At 43.1% G+C, this 12,731-nt stretch overlaps 1 protein-coding gene across 1 annotated transcript in view; it reads left to right on the forward strand.

The window, feature by feature from the left end:
• NSMCE2 (NSE2 (MMS21) homolog, SMC5-SMC6 complex SUMO ligase) overlaps nt 1-12,731 on the forward strand; it is a 211,172-nt gene that overhangs the window by 91,382 nt on the left and 107,059 nt on the right. The window contains exon 4 of the mRNA XM_044450397.1: nt 3,008-3,161. Coding sequence (XP_044306332.1) covers nt 3,008-3,161 — 154 coding nt within the window. The remainder of the gene's footprint in view (nt 1-3,007; nt 3,162-12,731) is intronic.

Raw genomic sequence — 12,731 nt, forward strand, 5'->3', positions numbered from 1 at the left:
TCACTAGGATCCAGAACCTTGCATGCTGATATAGGCCGAAATGCTTATAAGTATGCTTCCTGTTGGAGCATTCCTTAATACCTTTGCAGTATTCCAGTGGAATAATCCACCTTTGCTGTGTGGAAACACGAAAGCTTTCTGCAGCTGCTGTTTGGAGCGACTTTGGAAGGTGCCTCGGATCATGGCTGCTTCCTTGACTGGAGGGGAATTATTGGCAAAAGTACCATCATTCTTGCAGAAATCATTAGCTGCTAATTATCTGTATGCCTAAAAAGCAGAGACATCACCCTGCCAACAAAAGTACGTATAGTCAAGGCTATGGTTTTCCCAGTTGCAATATATGGCTGTGAAAGCTGGACCATAAGGAAGGCTGAGTGCCAAAGGATTGAGGCCTTTGAATTGTGGTGCTGGAGGAGACTCCTGCGAGTCCCCTGGACCGCAAGGCGATCAAAGCGGTCAGTCCTAGAGGAGATCAACCCTGACTGCTCTTTAGAAGGCCAGATCCTGAAGATGAAACTCAAATACTCTGGCCACCTAATGAGAAGGAAGGACTCCCTGGAGAAGAGCCTAATGCTGGGAACAATAGATGGCAAAAGAAGAAGGGGACAGCAAAGGATGAGGTGGCTGGATGGAGTCACTGAAGCAGTCGATGTGAGCTTAAGTGGACTTTGGGGGATGGTGGAGGACAGGAAGGCCTGGAAGAATGTTGTCCGTGGGGTCGCAATGGGTCGGACACGACTTCGCAACTAACAACAGCAACAGCAATCTGTATGCATTTGTCTACACCTAAAATAATGCGCATCTTAATATCTCTGCAGTTCCTCTTCAATACATTTTGAGAAGTGATATCTGGTTGATGCTCACTAGGGCTGTTGTCCAGTTAAAGAAGCCTCTGGTTTGTATAATCCCATACATGTGATTGTTTTAATGCGAACGTTTGCAGAGGTGGGGTGAACTGCAGATGCTCACTGGGGAAGGCAGTAGAGGAAACTTGAGTCATGTGTGGTGGGTTCCTCAGGTCCTCGTACAGCTCCAAGAAAACCTTGAAATGTTTGTATGGTGCTTTAGAGCACTGTTTTTCACAGTTTCACAAAACTTTAGACTTCCAAAGACACTTAATACAGATTCCTGAAGAAGTTTGGTAATGTAGGCAAGGTTTCTCATAAAGGTCATAAGTCCTTGCTAATCTTCCCATGAAGTGTGCAGCCACAGGTAAGCGCTTGGCTGCTGCAGATCGATGATCGAACAAGAGGGGAAGGCACATGTGGGAAGGAGAAAGCAATGGGAGAAAACAAGCAAAGGTTTATTTTTTTCCCCAGGTGTTTCAGACATGTAGATTTCCTTCTTCAGGGGCTACAAAAATACAAATAAATAACATTCTGTTTATTTGATATAAATCTAAAATATCTGTAATTATAATGTGTCATTCAATTTGTGCTACTGCAAAGTATATAGAAACAACTAAAAATGAGGAAGAATGATGAGCATTCGTATGACATATTGCTAAACATGTTTTTAAAAACCTTTAGGGTTGACATGTATAAAAGCAGCCCCTGAGTTATGAAAGAGTTCCGTTCCTGAGAAATCGGAAATTCACCTTTAAGTCGAATTTGTATGTAAGTCAGATCCCATATAGTCGGCCCTCCACATTCGAAGGAGTTAGGGATGCAGGACCCCGTGAAAGTGGGGAAACCGTGAATATCTCAACCCACAAATGCCTCCTCTTTGCAGCAAGGAAATGCCAGTTGGTTTTCCTTCTCCAGATGGGTGAGGCAGGAAGGCCTGCTTTGGAGGCCTCCCTCTCTACTCCTTTGCTTCCTTTCTCTCTGTGATGACAATTTTCCACAGTAATTTTAAAAAATTAATAGACTTTACAGCAGTTTATTCGTAAATACAGGCTGTTCATGAAAATATTAGCAAGCTCATCAGTCCCCATGAGAAAGTTTGATATGTATTGCCCATGAACTCTAGATTAGCCTTCCTGAACTTGGTCCTCTCCAGATGTGTTTCACTACAAATCCCATAACTCTGAACCATTGATGGGAGTTGCACTCTAACACATCTGGAGGTGACAAGGTAGTGGAATCTTGTTCTAGTTCACGCTCACAGAACACTCAGGGTTCCCAGCAGGTTCCAAAGGCCTGGACAGCTCACTGCATGAACTCTGGAATGCACTTTCCAGAGAAGCGTGCGTCTGTCGGTCTTGCACTCAAATTGCTGCACATGCATGCCTTTGATCCATTCATGGAATGAGGGACTGGCACCCTTACATCACCAGGACATTCATCTTAAGATTTCCTCCTGGCATGCCATCTTTTCATTTGTGGGTTCAGGGATGGAAAAATGCTTTCTGGACAAAGGTGATGCTTTTAAGATAGCAGAGAGAGGGTGTTATGGAGTCTCTATTCTCCAAGGAACATATCCATCCATCCATCCATCGCATTCATATACGCTTTGCTTAGCAGAATGCTCTCAAAATGGTCCACACAATATAGAGCTGTGCATTTATGTAATGAGGTAGCTCAATTGTTGGAGGTCCACTCGCACCCTTTCCATGGCATGGCTGTGCGCTTTGAGGAGGCCAGTTTGGTAAAGACCTGCCAAAGAGGCGTCATTCCTGGTGGCGTTTTTCAGTGCGCTGCTTCTGTTTCTTCTTCGATAGCCTTAACATTCACATGTTTCTTCAGTGTTAATGCTGCTCCTGCATAGTTTGTTTTTTACTGCTGCCTTTTCTGAATTTTCTATTCTAATCAGGCACAAGGCAGTGACAAAGTGCAGCGATCAGACTTTAATGAAAACTGCAGCATGTATACCTAACAATTTCTATCCGCTTACAGTTCCAGAATTTTTAGCTCTTTGATAAGAGAGGGGTATTTGAGAAAGTCTCATAAATTTACTGCCACATTATCTGGCTTTTCTTCTTTGCAGTGGGCTAAAAAGAATGGGGTGGTCAGGCATCTAGCAAGGTCACATTTTTTGTTGGTTTGTTTCTTTGGGTTTTTTGCAGATGAAGCAAGACAAGCCGGATACGCTACCAGATTTAAAAAATGTGGTTGAAGAGAAGTTTGAAGCTTTGGAAAGCAGAAACAATAACCTTGATCTGCAAAGAAATGTGAAATATGTCATTTTTAAAGATCAGCTCAAGCAAATGAAGGCACAGGGTAAGTCTTTGCTTAATCTTTAGCCTAAAAAAGTTCTGAACAGGTACAAACAGCTCATCTCCTTTCATATATCAGTCTCTTACTGAAATGCCTGTTCTGCTTGGCTTCTCGACAAGACGTGAATTTGGCCTCCCTATTCCCCTATCCTAGAATCTGCCTGTGCAGGATGAACAGTGATTAAGCTAGAACCTGGATTTAATGGTCTCGTTGCAACTCCTCCCTTCAAACAGCTACCTGTTTTCCTTCTGAGGATGTACACAACTAATAGCTCTTTTCCTCCCCACACTATTCCATACTTTGCATCAGCTTTCACATTTGTGATCTTAGAGCAACACCCCCAAGTCCCCACATGTTTAAAACCATGTTTAAAAAATGCATACTCTTGTGCATTTGCTGGTTTGCATTTTACACTTGCTGTGATCACAGCACCATCATAACTGTGGGGATGCTCTGCTGGTATGAAGCCAGCTGCATAGAAACAAGCACTATTTTGTTCCAGAAAATACTTTTATTTCTTAAGGTAAAATAAAATGGACATCTGTAACCATGGAAATGCCTGTCCAGCTGGCCCCTGATATTATTTAAAAGGAGGAAGAAGAAGCAGAAGAGAAGGAAATTAAGATGCTGCTGGAAACAGCATCTGCTCCTGTGGAGGTTGGCATCTGCAGTCTGGTTGAGCCAGACTGTATCACTTGCCTGTACCACCTGCCTGTACCACCTGCCACTCAGAGGCTGCTAAGTTTGCAGCACTCAGTTTGCCTGCAGAGTTGCACGTGGAGCCTTGTTCCCTTAACTGTGACCCTGGTCCAAGATTTTCCCTCCAGTGGTTCTACTCTATTGCAGTAGATCCACATTCACAAGTACAGGGGTGCATCTCTCCAGCTGTGCTCCTTGACCATTCAACATTCCTGCTAATTGCATTAATTTCCAAGGCCCTGAACATGTGCAAGGATCCAAGATTGCCAATTCCGAACCCTTACCTGAAGCTGCACTGCACCCTAGCAGCCAATTAGAATTTCCTGCTGCCAAGGTGTGGCATTTAGGGTTGTCTTCACGATGGGTTGGTTTTGCCATACAATCCAGTTGTTTCCTAGACCCCAAGAGCTGCAGAGGGAGCCCCGAGGGTTACCCCAAACCCTAAACCCTGATCTGAGCTTTTTCATCCAGTAGGTCCACCCCATCCGAATGTATTCAAGTGTAGAAATGCTGTTCACCACTTGCCAATTTTGATGGATCTCCCTGCCTGGCCTGTTTCATGAATTGTCAGGGCCCTGCACATGCCCAGGGATCCAGGATTTCCCACCCCTAACCCGAACTTTCACCACACCCCTAGCAGCCAGTTGGAATTTCCACAGGTTCTGCCAAGATATAGCACTCCTTGCACTAGCCCAGTTAGGTTGCCTAGTCTGGTTGTTTTCCAGGCCCTAAGAGCTGCGAAGGAGCACCACTTTCTTAAGCTGACCCTGAGATTTTCCATCTAATAGTTCCACCCTGTTGGAATGCGTCCACTTTCACAGAAATGTAGAAATTCAGCTCATCCCCTGCAGTTTTTGGACTGTTCTGCTTGCCTGGCCTGTCTCATGAATTGCCAGGGCCCTTGTCCTGCTCAGGGATCCAAGATGCTCAGGGCTGCCCATTCTGGTTGCTTTCTAGGCCCTGGGAGCTGCTGCTTTATGAGCCCTAACCTGAGATTTTCTGTCCAGTGGTTCTACCCCAATGGAGCGCATCCATATCACGGCAGTGGTTGCAATCTTTTTACTCAGCTGCGCCTGTGCGTATGAGCTACAAGAAAGAGGGAATATTGCTATAGTCCATATTAGGATTTGGTTATTTGAAATTACGATCAAGCTCATCAGCACTTCACTTTTGTTTAGCTTATCTTTTTATATTTTTGTAAAGAAGATTCTTGTGCTACCTTGGTGTAAAGGAACAGGTAGAGTGAAATATAGAGAAGTCGAATTTCATTTTAATTGACTCATGAATTGTTTCAAGCACAAAAGGCAACAAGCAGGGATTAACTTGTGATTTGCATTTCTCTCACCAAGAAATCACTTGGTGCAGTTAAATGCACAGCAGAATGTGTGTGATTTTCCTGAATCTCTTTCATGGTGCTTGCCTTATTCGCATATATATGTAATATAAATCTTATTTTACATGCTTATTTTTAAATGTTTGAAGGTGAGATTTTTATGTCTTTCTAAATGCATGCCATATTCTTTTTTTAATAAGATCTTTCAAAAGGATTAGGTAAGCTGTTTTCATTTTGTCACTCTAACAAATTGCTCCTATTTCACAATGCAGGATATGTCGCAACCCTAAGGAAACCTTTGCTTTAATCATAGAACTATATTGTTGGAAAATGCTTACAGTGTCTGTTCCCAGGTTTACAGCTTGTATACAGGAGCCATGTAATGCTGTAACATGTTAAAATTGCTGTGGCCTAAATCAGTTGCTCTCAAATAGGTCCTGGGGAACTCTTGGGAAAGTTTATCAGTGAAAAAGTTCAGTGAAAATTTTAGAACGGTGGGCTAGGTTCCCTAGAAGGCAGCTTTCCTAGCAATTCTAACATTCCCTGATATGGCATGATCACAGGGGAGTTTTGGGTGGGCTTCGGATGCACTCCCAGTTGCTAAGTGGCAAGAAAGAGGCGAGGTGGACCTGGCCAACATACTGTGAAGGTTGCTCCCGCACCTTGGCTTACCCCCGGAAGCCTCTACTGAAAGGGTGCAGAGTTTCTTTTACTCCTGAGGCCAAACTCTATTTCAGCAACCACAGTCCAGTGGTAGGCAAGCTGTAGGCAAAGGGGCAGGGCATAGTATAACATAACATATTTACTGCCAGTAACTGAGTCCTACTAGAGGTTTTTCAACTACTAGAGGTTTTTCAATGGGGAGAAAGCTGCAGAAAACCTGAGAAAGCTGCAGAAAACCCGAGAAACTTCCAAAGAATCTGTGATTGGGGAAAAGGGGGTGGGGCCCTGGCTTTCTGGAGAACCTGAGAGAGGTGAACTGGGACCATAGAAGGCCAGATTTGGTCCCTAGTTTGAGGCTCCACATCCCTGCTCCACAGTATGGTGGGAGCTCCTCAGCAGTTTGATGTGGAAGGGGTTTCCTGAAAGAAAATCATTTTGGAAACAACTGGTACAACTCATTTCTGTTCTCCGGCTATTGTTATTTCTTGCACTGTAGTTTCTGGACAGGAGACTGAATGAGAAATTGCTAGCCATGGACCGCATTTCTGTCTTTTGCTATGTGAACATAAATGGCTGTTTAAAAATATTGTCATCTTTGAACAGTAGCAGGATGTATGCAGGTTTTGTGAGGAGGGAAAATATTTCAGTTGTTACATCAAGTTGTAGTTTAAATGGCAACTGACTGACATGTTCTGAAGATGGTGTAGCAAATTTGCTAAAGTTAAGCCAGTCTAGGTCTCGCCAGTGTTGTAAAATAATTGCTGCACCTTTCATTCTGGTCTAGCCTTCTGATTTTATCAACAACTTACCAGCTGGTATGTCAAAAACAGACAAAATAAACAGCCAGTGATTTGCAGAAAAACAAACAAGCAAGCAAGCAGTGTCTACAGTCACAGGAACTCTGTGTGTGCATGTGCGTGAGCACACGCGCGTGTGTGTGCGCGCGTGTGTGGCAAACAAGGTGTGGGATTGTCTCAGTGTGGCAGCTACATTTTCCTTTGCGTCTTGAGTTTTCTTTGTCTTCACGCAGGGCATAGCCGAACTCTGGAATTTTCTGCCACAAAACATAGTAGTGGCCACCAGCTTGGGTGGCTTCAAAAGGGGATTGGCAATTCAAGGAGGTTAAGGCTACCTTGGCTACTACTCATGATGGCCAGGATCTTTGGTAGTGTGTCAGTGCACACCATTTGCTGGGGAAGAGAACTGGGCAGGTGCTCTTGCAGTCATGTGCCGCTTGGGGGTGTTCCATGGGCAGCTGGTTGGCCGTTGTGTGAAAAGGATGCTGAACCAGAGGCAGCCATGGTCAGACCCAGTCTGGTGCTTCTTAGCCACAGTGCTGCGTATTGTTCCATTCCCAGTCCTGGGATTCAGAGACGTTGCAGGATTCTAAGAGCTGTTGGCATTTCTCCAGGAATGACAGCTCCAAGTGGCAGACCTCATGCTGGAGCAATCACTGTTCCTCACATAATATGAAATTGCCATTGCCATTGTGTTGTAATTTCTAATTTCAAAGTGTTTGAAGCTGAAAGCTATAATAACTGAAGCAAGGGCTGTTTCCCACCCAGTTGTTGGGAAAGAGGTGGGATTTGTACCGTTCTGCAAAAGGGGTACACACCCTTAAATTTTTGGTCATACGAGCCAACTTTTTAAGTACTTGGTTTATCAGAACTTGCTAGAATGAACTTTAGCAGTTGCAGCTTGCCTTTAATAGAGGGGCAGAAGGTTTGAGGCATGCATTGATTTCTACAACCAAACACAAATCTGTCCAAACAGCCTTTCCTTTACTTATTTAACATTTAAGTTTTATTGTAAACCCATTGGAGGTGGGTGGGGAGGCTAAAAATGGGACCATTCCATGCTATGTTGGTTAAGTGCACTGAATATCTTGGGCTGTATTTATCCTATGCATTTATCCAAACCATAGTCAATCCCTCTTCCCAGGCAATCTTGGGATCTCTATCTTCAGGTTCTCTAACAACACAGAGGAACCTGAATGATATACCTTGCTGTGAACTCCTCTTTAATTGAGATGTATGAGTATTTCTAATGATGTTGCAGAAATCTGATGTTAGAAGTTACAGAACATTTAGTCCCTCAGATCTTAGGAGTAGGTTCATACATGCACGAGTATTGCTGGATTTGTGACCATGTCAATTTCAGTTAAATGTGTGAAAGGCTACAGTTTTGCCTCGAACTTCAGACATTCCTAAGTTTGAATGTTCCAGTGTTCGAACTCCAAAATCTAGATAAGATCATTCCAAAGGTTGAATGATGCTTCTAAGTTTGAAGTGCAGGCACAGTAAAAAAATGCTTCGGTGCTTTTTCGATTCATTTTCAGCGCTTCTTCGATCTTTTCTCGGTGCCTTTTTGAGCATTCTCAGTGCCGAAATGGGTATTGTTTAGGGTCTGGAAATGGATTAATTCACTTTCCATTATTTCTAATGAGGAACATTCCTTCGGACTTTGAATGATTCAGAGTTCAACAGGCCTCCTGAAACAAATTAAGTTTGAAGTACAAGGCACCACTGTACATGGAAAAGCATTCCACTGAAGGGGACAGAGTGGATTTCAGAGCTTCCTAAAGACCCACAAGAAGGGCTCTAATGACCCCAGTAATGAAAACTGATTCCAGAGAAGCAGGGCCAGTACTTGAAAGGACTTCTTGGTTGTACTCACCTACTCAAGTATCTTTGCTGGAGGACAGGTGGGGAGGGCCTCTCGCCTCAGAATGTGAGCAGGCAGGTATGAGCGAATAAATTCTTTTTGGAATGTTTAATCGGTAATGACCCCCATTCATACATGCAAATAATTACTATTTAATGTTACAGCCCCTGTGCAATGAGCATGTGTTGGTGAGCCAGCTGCCTGAAAATGGGATTGGAAAAATAATGTTTTTGGACAAGGGATCTGGAGTTTGAGATCAGACTGGTTTGGGCATAATGAGAAGCTGGTGATTTGCCAGTTCCCTTTGTCTAATCCCTTTCCAGTAGTCATGTAATTGAGAAACTATCACCACTCTTTGTGCTCATGTGTTCTTATGTTAAGTGTATACTCTGCAAAGAAACACTTTACTTCTGTCACTCTTAACCTGTACTTCTCCACAATTTTGCTGGTGAGCTTAAGTATTTCAATAACAATATTGAAAGTTATTTCAATAACTTTCATCTTGCATTGTTCTCCAAGGCGATCAGAATGGTGCCTTCGTGTGCTCCAACTATTTTATTTTCACAAGAGCCCTAAGAGGTAGGTTATGCTGAGAGGCCATGTGTTCTGTTTAGCAGTCCTGTAGCAAGCCCTTAGCATTATTGGCTGCCAGTGAGACCTGTTTTGCAGGGTTCTGTTACAGATAAGATTTTTACCAGTGTTTTGTATGAGGTCAGTTTCCCAGGAAGGCAGGAACAGACACTGGGACCAGCACCCTGGAAACCTTCAGCTGGCAATTGGGTTGGAAGCCAGACAAGCTTCTCTGTATGCTGTTCCAACAGGAAGCAGACCATGACTGAGCCTTAAGTACGGTTTGGCTTTCTTTAGACTGGTTAGCCTCACCATCAGGAGAAATATGCACAGAATTACAGTCTGGGTCAAACATTCTTTTTTAACTAAAAATTGGCAGGCATTTTAGTCTTTCCTTACTCGGCAGTGATAGACACCCTAGTTCCTTCCCGATGTCATGAAATGCTCCAGTCAGCCCCAACCAGGGTGGAAAATGGTCACAGTTTATGGGAATGGTATTCCAAAATATCTGGAAGGCACTAGTCACCTCTTCTAGTGTAGGTCACTTCTGAAGCAAAGCTGCTTGCCTGCCTGTCCATCAGTTTAAGGCAGTGTGTTTTGGAAATGCCTGATAATATTGATGGAGAAATAGATCACTTATGGATACATTATTGGCTTGGCAGTCTTCATTTTCTCACAGCAGAAGAGGCTCTGAATTGCAGCATATGCAAGACAATAACTCTACATATGTAATGAGCATTTCTGCCCTTGCTGCAGGGGAAATAATTATCTGCTTTGGAAATAGCAGAAAGGCAGCGTTTAAATATTATATATTTATTATATTATAATATGTTAATTTTTAAACTAAATTGTATATTAATTTATATTATTTTAGTTTTATATTAATTTATGCTCTTGTTTTATTTTTTTACAAACTATTTTAATTATCTGTTTTTAGCCACCCAGAGATGCCATGGTGACATAGGTGGCATATAAATGTTTTAAAAAATAAAATAATTAATTTATATTTGCTTCAAAACTAAAGGTGCTGTAGCATGACTAATCCACCAGAGGTGCTGTGGCACAATCAGGTGGCATTCAAATATTTTAAATAAATAAATAAAATTTGCTTGAAAGGCACAACTGTGGTTTAAAAATCTTCACTTACATAGAGGTGGGATAATACATCCAGTAGTGGAATGGGCTCTCTTATTAAATTCATAGGCCATTCACCTGAGGATTCCAGTCAATAGTGAAGATAATATTAATAAATAAGGCTGTCACCTGATTAAAGAAATCTTAATCAGGTGAGTTTTTAATACATTAATCATGAATGTGAATATATGTATATATGGCTAAACAATAGTTTTGAAATGGTGCTGGTTGAGTGGGAAGTATACATTATTTTTTGATAATGCACACATGTGTCATCGCAGTTGTCCTCTTAGAATTATTACGGTACTGGATTTATATCCCACCTTTTTCACTCCTGTGAGGGACCCAAGTCTGCTTACATAGCTCCATTTCATCTTCACACAACAACCCTGTGAGGTAAGTTGGGCTGAGAGACTGTAACTGGCCCAGAATTACTTGGCTTCATGGCCAGGTGGAGACTAGAGCCTGGATCTCCCAGGTTCCCAGGTCCATATTCCACCACACCATGCTGGCAAAGACTGCCCTGGGAAGAGGCATTCTGCCTTTCATGGGAGTGAAGGGCGTTGCCATCTTTGAATACAGTGGCACCTTGGCTCATGAACTTAATCCGTTCCACGACTCTGGTTGTGACCCAAACTGGTTGTGACCCAAGTCAAATTCCCCATAAGATTCAGTGTAAATAAGGTTAATCCATTCTGTAACTATTTTTTAAATAAGAAAAATTTGAAACAAAGTGACAAAGAACAACAAAGTAACAAAGTACTGTGCAGTATGGTGGAGAACACTAACCTGGGTGGGGGGGGAGGTTATTGTTTGGAGGGAGAGTCCCCCCCCTCCATAAGGACATTGGGGAGATCCCTTTCAGGGGATTCGCCTCTTCTTTGTCTCTTAGCTGCAGGGTCAATTTTGGTGAAAAATCTGTCTAGAGTCATTTGTTTTTTCCTGCGCCGCATAACCCTCCGGAAATGAGAGACCATGTTATTGTTCATCAGATTCAGCTCTCTGTTCATTACAGTTGTGTTGGGGTGGTGCTTCTCAAAGAAAGCCTGACATGGGCGCGCTCCTGCAGGAAAGACGGGCGCAATCTCGGCCATCTCTCTTCCCCCCCCCAGCAACCAGCATGATTGCGGCCATCTCCCCCCCCCCCCCGAGTGCGGAGATGGCCACGATCACAGTTGCTTCCGTGCAGGGAAGACGTGCATGATCATGGGTGCGTTCCTGCAGGAAAGACGGGCGCTGCACAGCCCAGCCGTGATCACACATGTGTTCCCTGCACGAACGCAACTCGTGGGGGTGGGGAGATGGCTGCGATCTTGGTCGCCACCCAAAGCGGAGTTCATGACCTAAGTCAAAATTTTCATGAAATTTTTGTTCGTGAGCCAAGGCGTTTGTGAGCCAAGGGACCACTGTACTTGCACAAGGGCTGCTGTTATCAAAACATTTCAGCATGCCTTTATAGCCAACCAATATTTGTTGTTTGATTAGCCTTTCCACCCCCATCTCCACTTCACAGAGGGAGAAATTTCTCTTCTTTTATGCAGACTTCAGGTCCTTGTACTGTTTTGTGTGAGAGAGTGTGAGTGTGAGTTTGGGGTAGGGGTTTCTATGCTTGCCTCCTCTGCAGCTGTCAAGTTTGGCACTTAAAAGTTGGACACTTAGAAGACATCCGGAGATCTCCAAGTGTTGCCAAGGTTCATTGTAGCAATGTGGCAAACATTGCATTTCCCCCATACTTTGTCATTCAGCCAGGCATCATGAACATTTTTCACCTTTCTTCTGATACAGACAAGCAACTTAGAAACTTTTTTGCTTTCGCCAGAGCAAAAGATCTTTTTGCCGCTTGCAATGTGACAAGTGAATGATGGATCTCCAGCTGCGCTCCTACACTCACATGCCTGTGATGCTTCCTTCTGAGTAAATATGCATGTGGTTAGACTGCAAAAAGAATCAACATTTTTGAAATTGTTTGATTAATTGGCAGTGCCTTTTAAATTTATTTTAAGTTGTCAATTGTTTCATGCAGTGAGTTTGATTTTTAGAGTTGTTGTTATTTTAGAGGGTTCAAATATTTTCTCATGTATTATTTTTTTAAAAAACCCTGCAATAAGACTCAGAATTATCATACCCTTCATGGAAATGGAGGTGAGGCGGCAGCTTGAAACGGAGAACAAGTGCCTTGTCTTAAGCAAACACAGTGAGTTCACAGCAGAGAGTGAGAGTCAAAACACGGGCTTCCCATTTGTAACTCAGCCACAGCGTTATAATGGCTGCTCTCATAAACCGGCATCTGGCTTAGATAGGACCCATGAACAAGCAGCAACAAGCTGCTGCACTGTGCTTTACAACTTATCTAATTAATTTTCCTTACACCCCAGTAAATTTGGGTTAGATAACTAGCGGCATTTCCTTGTGCAAGGCAATAAATCTGAGGCAGAGATGTTAATCTGCTCACTCAGAGCCACTTGCTGGTAGAACCGAGGGCTCATCCGCTTGACTTTTTCTAACATTTC

The sequence above is a fragment of the Varanus komodoensis genome, unplaced genomic scaffold (genome assembly GCF_004798865.1).
Source record: "Varanus komodoensis strain SLA01 unplaced genomic scaffold, ASM479886v1 scaffold66, whole genome shotgun sequence".
NCBI lineage: Eukaryota > Metazoa > Chordata > Lepidosauria > Squamata > Varanidae > Varanus > Varanus komodoensis.